Source organism: Schistosoma mansoni (genome assembly GCF_000237925.1).
Source record: "Schistosoma mansoni, WGS project CABG00000000 data, supercontig 0349, strain Puerto Rico, whole genome shotgun sequence".
NCBI classification, from domain to species: Eukaryota; Metazoa; Platyhelminthes; class Trematoda; order Strigeidida; family Schistosomatidae; genus Schistosoma; species Schistosoma mansoni.
Genome location: NW_017386196.1, coordinates 16,203 through 34,301, shown reverse-complemented (window position 1 = coordinate 34,301; position 18,099 = coordinate 16,203). Strand labels below are relative to the sequence as shown.

General features: G+C 38.4%; 1 protein-coding gene across 1 annotated transcript; it reads right to left on the bottom strand.

The window, feature by feature from the left end:
* Positions 1–17,749: 17,749 nt before the first annotated feature.
* Smp_199580 (caspase-7 (C14 family)) lies at positions 17,750–17,812 on the bottom strand (the record flags this gene model as incomplete). The annotated part of the gene is made up of 1 exon (XM_018792343.1): positions 17,750–17,812. One exon carries the CDS (start codon positions 17,810–17,812, stop codon positions 17,750–17,752), a length of 63 nt encoding a protein of 20 aa, XP_018644718.1.
* Between the last annotated feature and the right edge of the window lie 287 nt (positions 17,813–18,099).

The window sequence follows — 18,099 nt, the reverse complement described above, 5'->3', positions numbered from 1 at the left end:
ATTTAAGGCACACCACAAGACGAAGTAAAAAGAAAATTAAAAATAACAGAAATTAAGACATAAGAAATGTAACTCAAAGCGAAAAAAAGTGGAGACTAATGAAAGGTATGGAAAGCACTGGTGTCGATGTGCAGTCCCCAAATACTAATTAAAAGAAAGGAATTCAATACCGATTAGGATGAACTTCCGTCACATTAAAATGTTCAGTATAAACTCCACCTATGGACCTTTAGTGCATTCTTATTATGATTTGTGTTAAGTGATAAATACGCAGTTCATACATTCGGAACATTGCGATCGATATGCAATCAACTGTAGCGAAGCCATCAACAAATCTTTCACTACTAAGCTGATCTCTTCACTCCAGTTAGCATGGCAGGGAAGAGAAATGAAGTCAGAGTTGAGAAATATTAGGATAGCGTACGAAGATATAGGACTTAGAGAGAAATAAGGTAAAACTGGACATACTACTACTACATGTCTTATTCTAGAACCCAATCCTTAAGACATTTGAAGGGTATTGTCGCTAGCTCTGACTCATTTCTAACAACCCTAGAAACTAAAATATCAGTGAAAATAATTTGGGACATGTTAGTCACGTAGAATCATAAAATTAACCAACTCAAAACCAACACGAGTTTCGAAAGATATTACTGCCTAGTTAACTTCATCACGAAAGAACTAGACATTAGTGTAAGATAGCGATCTACATGTAATATTCACAGAAGTCATTAAGACATTCGATAGTGATTCATTTAGGACATATGTAGTAGCCTTCTAACTTCGGAAAAATCACAATGTCAAATACGAAACTTCTTTTGCGGGCAAACACAGAGATTGGGGGTAAACTGTATGCTATGCAGATGAAAGTTTGTAGCACGAATGAGTAGCACAACGTACTATATTAAGTCGCCTGCTATTCTTACAATGTGCAAACAAATTACCAAACGTAGTCAGACTGTTCCATACCCCCATTCGCATATAAACTACATTTGAGAGTTAATACGTAGTGACATCGACAGCTAGGAGCCCCAAGCTGATTTAGACGAACTGGTTAAGCAGTTTAGAAGTGCTTATCTTTTTTACTCTCATCATGGTTGGTCATTTACGAGCAAGTCACAGAAAGACTTTCTTTAGGAATTCAGTGTGAGATTTGGCTTTTTGTATCAAGTGGTGAGCGACTGAAATGCAATGCCAGAACAAATGTTCCTTGAACAAATTTGTTTCAATAATTCCCCTTTTAAAACAGCTTGAGAAACCAACTTTTATGATGTAGAAGTTTAGAATTCATAAACACAAAACAAGCCGCGAACTATTTTGGTAGTAAACAAGATCACAACCACAGTTTGCAAAATACTCACAACTAATGCTACATCTACATGAGGTAACGCTGAACAGTACTTAGGCGCCTGTGTATTAGGCCAAAGTAGTGTACTTTCAATTTCTCGAGTTCAGGCTCAGCTTCTATTGATGTTTGCTACTTTTTAATTCGTACCCTTCTCTAATTCGAGGATTCAGGATAGGGGTCTATGCATATCAAGAATTCGTCAGGGTGCTAATAGTGATAGAAAAACTGGATTTAAATCTGCAGAGAATACGCTTGAATTATTACTAATAAGGAGAGGAATCTTCAAATATCGGATACAGAACTATTATCAACGTAAAGCGCACATATTGTGGTCATTACCAAATCTTTCAGAAATGAAAGTCGTAGTTTGACTGTCTGTTGACAAAAGGTTTCCGGAAACGTTGCTTGCTTCTAGTTTTGGATGCAAAATATTGCCAGCAACTTTTGACAGACTTCATGGGACTGAGGTTTGTATTTATTCAGCCTTAATAGGTAACAGCATAATAGGTACCGTCGAAACGATTGAGACTACCAAGTTCCGGAAGCTTTTAGTGATGACAAGATTTGGAATTAAATATTCCTCAGTCAGTTATGGTTTGAGTAGGAAATTATAAAACAGGGCTGACTTTGAATCATTAATATTAGTGACCTCTTACCAAGAGGACAGAACACTTGTAGTACTGATAATTCGTCTTTTGATTGCTGTAGTTCGATTTTGAGCATAATGGATAATGTATAGGAGGTATACATACCATTCTGCCACTCTAGGTATTCTAGGTAGCACAGTGTCGGCTGGTTATAGTACATTTTAGTCCTCATCCTGTATGTATGGATACCACCTCCTTAAGGTATAATCTTTGTCAAAGAGACATAGAAAACTGCAGAATGATAACTAAAACACGATTTCTGTCAGCTGAACAGATGCTGTAGTGGAGTAGCTAGAAAACTCATTTATTTTGATCGGTAGCAAGGAGACTTGATTATCTATTGATCAGCCTTGAATTTCTTCTTCCGCAGTGACAAATAAAAAAGTTATAGTCACAATTGTGGAATTTATATCAGTAGACAGGTGAAACTCTATAAGGTGTCCTTAAATAGTTGTATTTTCCTGGTTTGTAGGTACCGGAAGTAGTCCGAGACTCGGTTTGGGCGCAGTTAAACACCTCAAACGACTTTCTCCTCTATATGAAGTGAGATTTACACTTCGTAAAGGATCTTGTGTCTCTTTGGCTCCAAATGTTGATACGGCTTGACTAGTTTTCAGAGTTGTGAAACTAAGCGATGCATGGACCACCACTGAGACACCGAAAAAGATCAGCCTGCCAGTCGGTCAACGAAAGACATTAGAAATTGTTGACATCTGATTGATCGTCAGTTTCAGAATGATAAACAGTCATCAGCAGTTTGTAATCTTATAAGGATTATAGTGATACAGTTAAGTGTTAATTATTCTGAATTATCCCACCCTAAACTGCGAATTAAAGTATCCCTATTTCGTCATCGAAAACATATGAGCACTAAGCGACTGCAATTTCACCACAGCCAAACAATGTTCGTAATGTATGTAGTCGCCTTCCTCACAAATATAGAAAGTACGTCACTTGGCTAGTATTGTAGTGAACGAAGACTTGGGTGTGGTGAACCAAACTATTGTGCTGCGTAAACATGTAGTGGCATTGAGCCCCAACTACACAATCCTCAAAGATGGACATGAGACATCTGGAAAAATAGATATTCAACATTCAGCTCGAAGAAAACCCAACGATGGAGGGAGCTGGAGGAATTAATTGGAAATTCTAATAATCGGATGGCATGGCTAAGAAATGCAGGCATGATCATTTTTCTGTAGCCTATACCTTTCATCCATATTAAATATTATTATTATTCACAAACACTTTATGGGTACATAAGTGCTGTGAAGAAACCATTTCGGGTTTCTTCAAAAATGCAATAATACACAATTTTCAGTAATGTTAACAATACATATGCCATGTTTGAGAAAGGAAGGAAAAGGAAAATAAAATATTAATAATAGAATAGTAATAATAAATGAGGTTCTGTGTAATTAGCAAGAATTTTGAATTGATTTTGAAGGAGGAAAGGAAGAAACTAAGGAAATAGAAATAAAGGAGACGCGGGAGACGCAAATATCTTAACGCAGAACAAGAATAAACAACTATGTATGTATAGCAAAAACGAGTAATAAAAATGAAATAAAGCAGAATAAATTAATAAGTAAATAACTTATTATTGCGGTAAGATATGACGTTAGAATAAGTGTTTGTGCAAGCACAGTCATAGTTTTGGGTGATGCTATGAAAGTCTCAATTAAGTGCAAAAGATAATCAATATTTATGAGGTGTATATACATAGTGAAGATAAAACGAGTGTGATAAGTTTTAATTCAATGTAACACAAGTTATTGTCTCAATCCAAAGCTTCTTAATCTTAAGAATAATATTTATTTAGAAGGAAAAAAGAGAGCGAGAGAGAGAAAAGAAATGAACACATAGTGAAAAGGTTCAACAATGATCATAATAGTGTAATGGATATAGACCCTTACGGATAAATACGTGTAGATTTATGTAACAGTATATAGAGTGAAACCGGGTTGTTGTATAAAAATTAGTGCAATAATAATAATTTAGAATGTTGCTATCATAGTCATAATTGATTGCAAAGAATAATTAAATATAAATTTTTATACGTTATATGTTGTGAATATTTTGGAAAAAAAAAAAAATTATTTAAATGGAACATAGGGGTTTTTTGTTTTTCATTGTAGACTTTGGATAAAATATGATTACAAGGACAAGAAGAGATGAAAAGAATATCTAATGTGTCGAATGACCAATAATGATATTAATAACAGTAATAATTATAAATGCAAATATAAGCAGACTTTGTATATTCAGATAAATATAAAATAAAGTGAAATAGACGTGAAAAGTTTCAAAGGTTTTACTTTGCTTTTCAGTCAGTTAGATAGATGACGGACCATTTTTGTATAAATCGTTGTTAAGCACGTTAATATTCAAAAGGTGACACAATCCACTTTCGGAAAGAAAGTCATCAAGAAGACTTCGGAACCGGATTATAGTTTCACTGCATCGGAGGTTCATTGGTAGTCTATTCCAGATGGTTGAGTAGCGAATAACGAAAAAATTCTGGCGTAAATTTGTTTGGGTTTTTGGAATCGCTATAATATTTTCCTTATTGCGTAGATTGTGGGACGGTATCATAGAGTATGATGGGGTAGATAGCGAAGAGTAAGAAATACCGTTAAGAAGCCGGTAGAGAAAAATAAGGTTTAGTTTGATACGCCTGATCCAGAGAGGTTCAAGTTTGAGTTGTTGACATCTTTGGTGATAGTTTTTGTTGTCAGAATACCCCAAAACAGCTTTGGTGAACCTTCTTTGAACACCTTTAATTTTAATCAGGTCATTATGCCTGCAGTTACTGTAAACTAAGATACCATATTCAAGAATTGGTAAGATACATTTTCTGTATAATAATAATCTCGATTCGGTATTATTGAAATTAATCATTATGAATCCGATGAGCTTTCTAGCTTTGGATACTTGAGATGCAATGTGTTCCGAAAAGTTCAAACTGTCGCTGTATCTTAAACCCAAGTCACGAACAATGTTGAGAGGTTTCAGTGTATATTTGTGTATAGCCAGATTTAAGTTAAGGCAACGGCCAATGTTAATAAATCCACTTTTGTCAACATTAAGTGGCGAATTCCACGAAATAGTCCATTCGTACAACTTGTTTATTTCTTCTTGGATTACTGTTGAAATATAGCTTTCTTCTGTGGGAGATGAGAATGAATAAACCACTTTTAGATCATCGGCAAAAAGAAAAGGTTTACCATATTGAAAGAGGGAACAAACGTCGTTGATAAAAAGGAGAAATAGTAATGGACCAATTACACTTCCTTGTATAACCCCACTGGTTACATTCACAGGTTTGGAGTAGCAGGATCCAAAGCGGACAATTTGGCTACGTTCTTCTAAAAATGACTTGAGCCAAGATAAAAGGGGATTCCGTATTCCATATGAAGAGAGTTTTAGAAGAAGAAGCTTGTGTGGGACGCTGTCGAAGGCCTTACTAAAGTCGAAGTACAAAATAATAATAATAATAATAATAATATTAAATATGTTGTTCTATCTTCAGCCTAAATGTGTTCTCCATCATGTATTGGTGATTGTTACGATGCAATGAGTCAGCGTAGAAAATCATGTAACTTTCACGTAAGATCTTATGGATTTGGTAGCCTGATCATGACACATCTACAATTTTAGGATTAGGTCTATTATTATATTAGTGCTAATAATGAAGTGGACCATAATTCGACATTGTTCAGCAAGATCAAACAAATGCCGTCTGTCATTAATGATGGTTCATTAACAAGCCTTTGTAACATTTACATGCTCCAGTAAAATAGGCGTGTTATAACATCACCCACTGTGTTCTTCAAAGGCGTTAGGTGCCATGTTGTTGATTTTCACGACAGAGCGAGTCAGTGTATACAACGATGTGCTTTCCATGTAAGATCTTGAAGATTGGGTCGTCACACCATGAAAAACCTGCAATTTTGAGATAAGGTCTGTCATTATTAGTCGCAATAATAAACTCACTAGTACCAAACAAGACCATAATTCTACGTAGGCGTATTCTCTCTCATGCATTGATTTGAACGTCTGGACTTTAAATTTATTCAAATAAAATAATATGTCATGGGAATGTTTTCCGAAATTCATGACCTGATTCTTGTTTTTAAATTGTATCTGTCGTTTTTCACTCTGAATAGACAAGATGTGTGAGCTCACTTTGGGACAGTTTCGTTTAAAGCTTCAGGTGTAAACTTACTTACTTACTTTCGCCTGTTACTCCCAATGGAGCATAGGCCGCCGACCAGCTTTCTCCAACCCACTCTGTCCTGGGCCTTCTTTTCTAGTTCTTTCCAGTTCTTGTTCATTCTTCTCATGTCTGTCTCCGCCTGTAGCTCCTCCAGGGGCTACTGCCGGTCCCAAGCCCGGGTAAAGGAGGAGGGTTGGGCATGGGGTTAGCGACCCCATCCCGTAGAAAATCAACTCGCTAAAAAAACGCTAACCAGAAAAAAAAATCATTCAGGTGTAAAGCAATATATTATTTTGAAATAGTCAGCGAATAAGTATGGCCTTTTAGATTTTATGATTTTAGATATGTTACTCATATATATGAGAAACAAAAGTAGGCCCAATACACTTCTGTAGACAATTCCATTAGTTACTTGCTTTGGTGATGAGAGAAAATCATTTAAATCTACCATTTGTTTAATTTCCGTTAGCAACAAGTCAAACCAGAAAGATAGATGGTTATTGATTCCGAAGAACTTTAATTTGAATAGAGGCCTTTTATGAAGAGCACAGGAAGGTGCTGGGGTAAACTTTGATTCACTCGGTAGTTTTTCATTTGTTAATGAGCCACAATTGTTGATTGAATAGTCCCATAATAAGTTTAGAATTTTCGTATACTTGTTTGCCCTTAATAAATATGTTTTCGTCTCTCCATTCCAAACATTCAAGTCCATTTTGAAGTAGTTTGATAAGTGCGAATGAGTCATTATTAGGTTTCTGTGTGACTGCTTTTGTGTACGTACTGCCTCTGCTTTGATAAATATTTGTCTGACCGTAAGTAAAGCGAAAAAATCATTAAGGTTTTAAAGTAGGTTGCCATGTCTTTGAAGGCGTTTTCGTACATGGACTGGTATATACTGATCTATAGAAAAACCAGGTCCACAGTATCCTACAGGTGTGATTTTGGCGGAGATGTTACTAGTGTCGTAATACAATAAGTTAGATAGTTTGTTTGTATTGTTTCCGATATAAGAGTTCCCCAATCAATGCTTCTTAGGCAGTTTCGTGAGTTTTTCCAACCGACGTTGAGGTATTCTCTACGAAGTGTGATAGTTTTGTGTTCACTGGTTGTGGTTTTTCTGCCAAAACTGCAGATGATAATATTATGGTCACTACCTGGAAACGTCTTTTCAGTAGACAAAGCAATGGGGTTAATATTATTAGTGGGGACTAAATCCATGTTCTTTTGATGTCTGGTAGGGCTACAGACATACTGAGTCTACTGTCCGAGCTCTGAGCACTCAATAAATGATTCAAAACGTTTCAACGATTCAGCTGAAGATCAAGAAACTGCAGGCATGTTGAAGTCCCCACGAATAAGCTTACCTGTAAATTGTAAGGATGACCACATCAGAACGTGGAACTCGGCAACTGGGATTTAAATAGACTTTGTTCAAGCAAGAAAAAATGTATGGGTTAGTATGTGGCGGAGGGTAGCGTATCAAACGAAGCAGGAGGTAGATGAATTTATGGTTCAAATGGTTCAAATGGTTGAGAACGGAATAGAAGAAGCTTTCGCTTAACGGGCTTCCGTGTCTGGTAGCAGTGGATCACCAATACCTCCAGGCAAGAACCTAGGTATATGAACGATAATAGAGGAAAAAAGAATAGTTTGGTAAATCATAATAATATGTTATCCTTAGTCCTTAAGAATAAGTCAAGTTTCCTCTTAAAGGACTCCTGGGAGGTCGCTTGGACTAGCTCAGTCGGCAGCGAGTTCCAGCACTTGACAACTCTAACGGAGTAGAAGTTGTGTCTGCAGTCTGTTCTGCTATGTAGGGTCTCCAATTTCTGGGTGTTACCTCTGAGGTTAGTGTTATGACTAAGCTTAAGAAGTTGTTTAAGGGGATGATCAGAAGTATTAAGGATACTATAAGTCATAAGAAAATCACCTCTAAGACGCCTGTACTCTAACGGGTAAAGGTTAAGTGATTTGAGGCGCTCTTCATAAGGTTTGAATTTGAGACCCCGAACTGATTTCGTGGTTCGACGTTGTATACGTTCCAGAGTGACCTTATCCTTTTGGAGGGAGGGAGGAAATACTATGTTTCCGTACTCTAAGTGGGGACGAATAAAACTGTTGAAGATTATATGGAAGGTTCTACCGTCAAACTGGCCAAAAATGCGCTTCAATGTTACCAGTGCAAGGTTTGCTTGAGAGGCGTTTTTGTCACAGTTCGCATACGATTTCAGGTCGTAGGGTACCAACACTCCTAAATCTTTTTCAACTTGGGAAACTTCTAGAGGGGAGTTACCTAAGTTATAACTATAGTCTGCAACATGTCTCAGATGGACTACCTTGCACTTTGAAGTGTTGAAGGTAAGTCCGTTGTCGTCTACCCAACTTTGAAGTCGAGTCAGATCCTCCTGAAGAACTAGTATATCATTATGATTACGTATCTCTCTCCAAAGTTTCACATCATCAGCAAAAAGCAATAAGTCAGATGAAACTTGTTGAGGAAGATCGTTAATATAAATCAAGAAGAGAAGAGGTCCTAGTATTGAACCCTGGGGGACCCCACTAGGACATTCCATAGCCTGAGAGAGAGTGAAGTTAACCCTGACCTTAAAGTGTCGGTTTTCTAAATATGAATAGAGCCAATCAATTAAAGGGGGTTTTATACCCAATCGTCCAAGCTTCTTGATAAGACATGCATGGTTGACCCTATCAAAAGCTTTTGAAAAGTCCAGGTAGATGACGTCAACCTTCCCCTTGCGATCAAGGATGGTTGTCCATCTATCCACCGCAGTCAGCAGGTTGGTCGTACAAGAATGACCTTTTCTGAAACCATGCTGTTGAGGCGAGAAGAACTTTGAGGATGATAAGTGTTCTAGTATGCCGTCGAATACTAGGGATTCCATAATTTTTGAAGGTATGGAGAGAAGGGCCACTGGTCGGTAGCTTGAGGGTTCACTGCGTCGACCTCCTTTGAAAATTGGTGTGATGTGGGCCAGCTTCTAAATTTCCGGTAGTTTGCCTCTGCTTAGCGAGTGTGCAAACATCACGCTAAGTGGTGTCGCCAGGATTGAAGCTGCTTCCCTCAATACAGCGGAATGAACCATGTCCGGACCAGGAGAAGTGTCTTTTCTTAGGTTCTGCAGTTTACGGAGCACCAGGTCAGCACTCAGGTCCACTTCGGAAAGTCCTGTACAGGTGCAGGTGAAGCTTTCGTCAGTATGGTTGATGTGGGTCGGCTGGAATGTCCGAGAGTATTGTTCAGCCAAACGGTTAGCGGCATCACTGTCGTTATTGATCGGGCCATTAGGACCAAGCAGTTGGGAAACTCCAGTTTTGCCTTGTCGAAGAGAAGCTGCATAACTGAACAAGCTTTTCGGATTGGAGACGAATCTATCGATAAGCTTGGTCTGGAACTGAAGCCTGTCTTCTCTTATTGCCTTTGTGCATATGTTCCTTATATGTTTGTATTGCCTGTACGCGCCGTTGTTATCAGTTCGTTTATATTCAGCCCAACAGTGCCTTTTGCGGCTTAGCAAACGACGAGTGCGATTCTTGATGATTGGAGGTTGCTTGTAGCTTTTTGGGACCATTTTAGGAACTGAATGCTCAGTAGCACATAAGATCGTGTGCAGTAAAAAATCCCAATGAGCATCCACTTCAATTTGAGGGTGAACATCCCAATCCACCTGTTGTAGATAGTCCTGTAAAGCTAACACATTCAACCGTTTGAAGTTCCAGCGCTTGTTGCTAGTAGGATATCGTAGCTCCGTTTTGCTGACAAAGCTGAATGATAAGACAGCATGATCACTTTTCCCCAGGGGAGCCAGGATTGAGAGGTCGTCAACTAGGAATTCTTCATTTGTGAATACCCAGTCTAAGCGTGACGGCGTCTGACTGTTTCTCCAACGGGTTGCCGACTTCACATTTTCAAATAATCCCAGGTCGCCGATAAGGTTGAAGAACAGAGCTTCAGTAGAGTTGGCACCACCAATGTATGTATGTTCCACGAAGTTGATTCTAGGGAGATTGAAATCGCCTAGAATCAGGATATGAGAGAATCCGAGACGCATAGAGCGAGTTAATCCTTCCAGCAGACGTTTGTCATATTCGATGTTGGCAGTGGGCTTCCTGTAAACGACCACAACTAGGCACCTCGAGGTGGTAGATAATCTTACTGAGCACCATATTGACTCGTCAAGATTGTGAAACTCTTGGTTGTGAAGTTGGTGCGCATCCAGGCATGACCGTACGTATAGTGCTACCCCACACCCCATTCCTGCTTTTCTGTCGTTGCGAAATAAAGACATCCCAGTTATTGCTAACTCTTGGTCCGTAAACTGAGACGTTATCCAAGTTTCGGATATTCCTATCAGATGGGCATCATTAGCGTTGCTAAGTTCACGTAGCTCATCCATTTTGTTTGGCAAGCTCGCGGCGTTCGTGTATAGGCAGTTTATGCTTTCAATTTGGAACGCGTGAGCTTCTTCTTGTTTGTCTATATGAGCCGTGTGTGAGTGGACAGGTAGCCTACCTATACGATGTTTACCGAGTTGGTAGTCCCTGTCCTTTACACGTTTTTTTTATGATCAAGACAGTCCACGAGTGGAATTGTCAGCTCCAGCTTTCGTTTGTGCTTGATCCTGCTGTCGTGGGGCCTATCCGGATGCATATGGATGCCAGTTGGCAACCGACGTCTATTGGCACGAAATGCTTCCAGAGTTGCAGCCGCCATGTGGGAGGAGGGGAAGGTTATCTTCAGCAGCCGGGGCCTAGAGTCTCCGTCTCTCTTGGCCAGTCGCATTAGCTGTTGGGTCAATATGTTCTTGAGTTTTAAGTAATGCTTGATGAATTTCCATTCCCGAATATCAGAGTTTGCTTGAGTTGGGTCCATATTTTCCGGCACACCTTGCACAATGATATTTCGTCCACGGAAAAACGCCTCGCGAGATTCCTTAGGGATGTTCCGGATGAGATTTCGTTCAGAATACGGTATGTCGGGCAGTATTCTTACGTTCCCATCGGACTTCAGTAAGTGACTGGCTAGCAGGACGTCCTCTACGTCGGAGGCATTCTTAAGCGTAACACGAAGCAGCCTCAGGTGGTTTAGGTGGTTAGAGTTTTTCCCCCGAGTGAGCCGTGTGACGGTCAAAGGCTCTATTCTAGGGAGTTCAAGCCTCCTGTTTAATTCTTCCCAGAGCATCCTATCGTTTTTGTCCTGCAAACTGAGAGGAAGGTCGGGGTTGTCAATAAGGTTCATGATTATGACAGAGTCGTCACGAACCGCAATTGATTTGCCAGGGCGTCTAGGTTTGGTATCTTGTTGTTTGGATGTCGAGGCGCGTTTTCGATTCCTGGGCTCAGTGATGACCGGGCAGACAGTCTTGGGTGTAGACTGTGCGGCCAAAGCATCAATTGATTTCCGCACGATCCTTGGGACGTTCAGTTTCGGCGGGGACGCTTGGGCTTTATTACTCCTGTTAACATGAGTCCATCTACCTACAGGATTTTTGGGAACCACTGTCTCATTCAAGGACCGTTCCCTGGGGGACCCAAGTTTACTGAGGAAGTCGATGACAGTCGATGTTAAGATGGTGCTGAGTTTCAGCACATCATCACTCGTGCTGTTAACAGCACCGTCGATAACCGACCTGTCAGTAACCTTTTTCTTATTTGCCCTATGAGTTCCAGCTTTGTTATCCGTCATGATGCCATCACTTACCGAATTCTTGGACAACTTATCTCTCAGACCTGTCAGTAAAGTAATGATAGTACCCAACATAACTACCGTATCGGTGTTGCAGGTAACACATACCCACCTACGATCAGACTTGCTGAGTCTGCCATAGGCTGCTGCTGTTAGATCTGTAAATGCCTCATGGAACCAACCTTTACAGTTGTCACACTGCATGCCAGATGTAACGGCAAAACGGCAACCAGGTCTCTTGCACGAATTTTTCATGGCTAGTGATTTAGACTGTCTATAAATACAAGCAGTAAATTTAGGACCGTTAAAAAACACACAGTAAACAAAAACTGGCAAAAATGTATAAAAACAGTTAACGATAAGCTAAAGCTAGCCTTTACGTGAAAACTATAAAAAAAACCGATAGTGAGCTGAGGCAAAACCACAGTTAACAATTAATTTGAGTGAAACACAAAAAAAGAAGTAATCTAACGAACGTATAGCTCAGAATAGATTCTTTAGATTGGAAGTGGTACTTTTGTTGCGTAAGAACACAGCAAAAGTTTGAGAAATGTAAATCACGTTAGGACTAAACTTCCCGTTCGAATAGCGTTGATATCCGATTGAGTCTTGCTCCTTTTCAGAGAACAATACACAGACAGATGTACCTTTCTGTTTTCCTATGGCTATATTTACGAGTGGTTGATATTTTACCAGACATATTGTACGGGAGTACCTACATATTGTAAATGTGTATTGAGCAACTCGATCAGTAGGTCAGAGTTGGAGTAAATCCCCGCATGTGATGCATGTAGGTTCTCGGCTCAGTTAGTTTCTAACTAGCTACAACTACCCGATCAATGTTATCGATCAAATCAATCAATTAATAATCTTAAATTGAAAGTCGTTTCTATCTTGCCGTTTTGCCAATGTCACAAATGCTTGTTAAAGAACTGTGAGTGCCGATTATAATCTTCGTTGGTTGGCTATTTCCATTGATTGAGCTAGTTAGTTGAGTTTGAATATGAATCATCATTAAGACAAGACAGTAAGTCTTCTCAGTAATTGAAAAACCTACTCAACAACGTTAGAAATGAAGAAATGTAAGTTTGGAATGCAATCATAAAGAGGATGGTCATAACAGATTGCCTTGTTTTAAGTTTTTCTCATCAGTGTAGATCACCAACGTAGGTTAGCTGTGTCGATGACTGCAGGATCTAATCCTTTTGGACGACGATAGCATCACGAACCAACTTATACTGAAGTCACGCCTCACGGTTAACACCTTACGTGAGTTACCGTTCCGACGTGTTCAGGTACTATGTCGACTTTGATGACCGTACAACACAATGTTATTACCGAAATATATTAATAAGAACAGGTACAATGAACACAGTTTGGTCACAACCACACGGGACAGCCTATAGTGTGCCACTGATTGGTGAGCGTTGGCTAACATTGACCTTGACCGCTAAACTGTCTGATATCCAGTGATCCAACCACCGGGTGATTAGGCTGGGCCCAAATGACATTTCGCTAGATCTGCAAGGTGGATGAGAACTGATGACTAATCGTGTGGATAAGTAAAAGATACTTCATACGGTGGCAGTGACTCGTTGCTAGCTACATGGTTATCTGGCTTTCCACATACTCAGATAAGAATATAGTTGTGTGAGTACATGATGTGGGGCTATAAAATAAAGCTGCTATATGTCCTGACAGCGAATTCATACCTACTATCTGGATGGCCACAGTGCTGAGATGATCAACGAAAGATGGGCAGATATCTTGAAGTGATATAGTTGACTGAGTAAATCTTCATAAAAATGTCTTAGTCAATCCATTTACGTGATTCAACTAAACAACCACAAATCCATGTTAATATCTTATGGACCTCATTGTCATTCACAATAATTTGTAAGTATTTCTGCCTTGTGATTTGTGATAGAGATGTTAGGATGATGGTGTAGGTGTGACAATGGTCTTAACCATTAAGCGAAAGCTTCTTCTATTCTGTCCACAACCATTCGAACAATTTGAACCAATTAGCATTAAATTACTTTTTCTTCATTTGATTCACAAACTAGGAGTACATAAACACTCATGTTGAGGACATCCAGAAGTTTTGTACACAAACTAAGTACTATTCCATTCTTCCTGAAAAGATATATGGAAAATGGTTTTAATAATTCGAGAATTCCTCATTTCTGTCAAAGCGGTCGTATTGAGTATGTTCGTTCTAGGTCAATTGGTCTAGGTGTTAAGTGTGAGTCGACTCTATCTTCTCACTGTGCTATTACGTTATTTTTCTTGTACTGTTTCCAATCCAAGCTTTTATGTTCAATCAGTATTGATTAATTCTGTATGGATCATGGGACAATATTATGAAAATGTTTTGGAAAGTACAGCGTGGCCCCATATATTCGGATGAAAAGTAGACAGTTCAGAAACTGTAGAAACTCAGGGAGAGAAAGGAAAAACTTTACATTGTTCTCTCGTGACAGGCGATAAAGTAGACTGGCACATATTCCCATTATATCCCCCTTATTTCCTAAAAGGAATGTCCCCTTTATTTTCGCATTGTCGGCCTTTATTTCCGGCGAGATAAGATAACAGGTCTTAGATGTTGGCACGAGATTCATCCACTCATTTGGCTAAACACCATTTTGGTATTATAGCTGATGTCAGTTCGTAGTGAAAACCCTGAATCTAATTCCCAACCTTAACCATCAACTGTAAATCATAATCCTAGTATATCACGCGGGTTTACAACCCTCTTTTTGTTCTAGCTATTAGGTGAACACTCTCAAGATCAGTCTAGCGTCGCTCAAAGGTCGTCCATAAGTTATAGTCTCACTGATCTTGTTTTTTTAATAGTCATTGAATATTTTCATAATTACTGACTGGGATAATCCCCTTACTTCCTCGGATGAAGTCCCAAACTTGACTGAATTTGCGGTTTCTACCCTCAATTTCTACAGAATATCCGAAAAACTTACGACCAAGATTGATTAATAATGTGGACAAAGATCCGGTTTTCCAACAATTTCCGTCGTTTTGGTAGCTTAATTGTTTACTTGTTAAGATTAGCTTTAGCTTCTCTGTCTCTGGACTTTGGGGCCTTTAAGGGTTTTCGCAAAGTCATGAAGATTCATGGTTTTTCCCGATGTCTGGAGAAATTTCGGGGAAACTAAGATATGATCATATGTACCCAGTTTATGCTTATATTTCCTTTTTGGTCTCCATTGGTGTAATTTATTCGTACACCATCCAAGTAAACTCGACTCGTTGAATCAGTTCCTTTATATCGTTCTCACTGATTGGCTGAACTTTGAACCTAAAAAATCTGATCAGTAATGTATGCTACATATATGACTTGCCTTTCATTCGTGCAATGTATATTGAGTGGCTAGTTGTGGTGGTAGAACGTACACCAACAGTAGTCTTTCAGTCTTACAAGGGTCTACTCCATGCATTCCAGGCAATCAGTTCACGGGAAGTGTGATAAATAAGTTGCAACTTACAAAGCAACCGTGGAGTTGTTCGTCTTCTAACGCAATCTCCATCATGTCTAGCAAAATCAGTATTGATAATTACCAATTTTATTAAACGATATGTAGTCAGTTATGGAAATTTACCTAGGGAAATGAAGGCCTTTTTCCAAAGTCAGTAGATATTCTGGGAAAAGCGCGAACTAAGTGAAAAATTTGGTGTTTTCTGTTTTCGGTTCTTGATATTTTCCCAAGTTACGTGAAAATTTTATTTAAGTTTGGTTATTTTGGAAAAATCACGTATCTGAGTAAACTCTGGGTTGTGTCGCATTTTCCCAAGATTTCTAAATGAACTGTTCTTAAGTTAATTAATTTTGTCCGAAAGCTGGGAGTTTTGGCGTTTAGTGGATTTAAAATCTTGCTAGCGCTTCTAGTTTTAATTATCGATTGGTCCTAGTTTAATACCTATGTTACTGCTATTTGTTATTGATCGCTTTCATTATTTTATGTAAATAGATTTGATGTAATTACTGAGTCGTCAGTTCACGTTTTTATTATTCTGTTTGCTCTACACGTTACTCTTCACGCTTCTCCAAATTTGAACCACTACTCTGTTTAGCACATGGCTGAGGCAGTTCTATGGTAACATGTGTCCCTCGAAAGACACTGCGTAGGTCTAAGTACAACAATTTCTCACTTCCGGTCTTCCTTTTGTAGCATTGTTGATCATATCAATGTAACAGTTCTTTGAATAGATACCTGGACTTACGAAATAACAGGTTACTTTCGAATAATGAATATATAAACCCATTATTTCGTGCTTCTTTGTGGTCATACGGGTGAGAGATAATGATGTCAACCAGAAACATTTGGATTTTTCTCACTGTATCATTATCGTACTCACAAAATATGTATGTATCTAAGCCTTATTCATTGTTAAACGAAATAAACTTGCGCATAGCAATGTATCAGTGTTGTAAACGGATTTTATTTCTGTGTGAACAGTTAGAATGAAATGGATGTATGTACAGAAGCTGATTTTGTATTTTAGTTGGAACTAACATTAGTTGCTTTCTACTTTATTTGTTTTTTTCTAACTTTTCAAAACTAACTATCTTTATGGTTTTTTAATTCCTGAATACATTATTTAGGATTTAGCATAGACGGTGATGGTGGATGATGTGGATAGTTCTAATAAGTAATTCTATCACTTCCTTGATAATGTTTTAGAAATCTGTCAGTCGTAGAAGAACATTCTTCAACTCAAATAAGATCAAGTTTAAGTTGTGATAGTCCAAAAAACAAACTTAATAATAAGACTTGGAGCAATTCGTTAAAGTGTTCTGTCTCATGTTCTTCTTTATTACCGGTTTTCAGCATACCTTCAGAAAAAAGTCCTTCGTATGTCTACCGCACAGATGGTGCTGAGCGTGGACTGTGTGTTGTTTTTTCAGTTGATAAATTTGACCCCATCCTTTGTTTGCCACCAAGAAATGGCTCTTTGGTTGATGTACAAAATATAAAGAGAGCTTTTGCGAACCTCGACTTCAGAGTCATAGTGCATTCAAACCCGACATCCCAAAGTTTATTTTCTTTAATCCAAACAAGTAAGTTGTGTGGATTGTCTAATTTATCTAAGTTGTAAAACATATTTACTGAAGTGGTATTGTAGAGATTTTGCATAATCGGTTAGTAATTTTCGGAACCTTCTAGTGTCATTTGGACAATGCTTGGTCCCATTTAAAGAAACTGGCGTAATGACTTCGATCAATCAACAGTTATTGTAAGAGTATCTTCACAACAATTTCATTACATGCGTTATATCAAAATAAAATTTATTTGGACTTTTCACCCTATAAGCTACATTTTGTTCGTCGGCTATAATCTTTTTCTCATTCTCTGCTAATTTCCCTATATCATATATTATAGTATGGTAAATATACATCAGTCAGATGTTCTTTTTTCTGTAATGCTACAAGTTTCAGTTTGCTTTGATGTTGATAAAGCTGTTAGCACCAAGTTAGATTTCAATCTAAACAGTGACGCTTTTCATTTACTGTAGCACACAAACCTTGATATAACTTAACAGTTTTCAACACCACACGAAGTCCATTGATATTAATAAGAGCACGTCCAATTACCGGAGTAAAGATGCGTTTCCCAAAACCCAGATGGAAAACGCTTTTCATTTCATTCAATAAAGCTTTTGCTACTTTAAGTAAACTCATTTTAAAATAGTAAATGTTGTTAACTGTTACACTTTTATCCATGAATTATTTATGCACATGTTCATTAAGATTGTGTATTTTCAGTCTCAACACAAAATCTACGTGACCATGATTGTTTCGCTTGTGTAATTCTTTCTCATGGTGATGAGGGTGGATTGATATACGCAACAGATGGTTCTATTCCCGTGGATCGTATCATTGCTCCATTTCGTGGAGATCAATGTTTGGATTTAAGAGGCAAGCCAAAACTATTCTTTATCCAAGTATGTCATTTTTAATCATGTAAATCTAGTTTTTAAGTGCTAGTGTGTAACGGTTTTAGAAAACAATTAGGGATCTTTGAAAAAAATATTGGTTAGTTCTCCAAACAGGTTACGTAGAACTTTTTGTGCGTGTTAAAGTGCGACAGAAGTTTTAAAGGAGTAGAACTGTTCTTTTCTCACCTTACAGTTAAAAATTATGCTGACCGTACCAATCCTCTAGTCT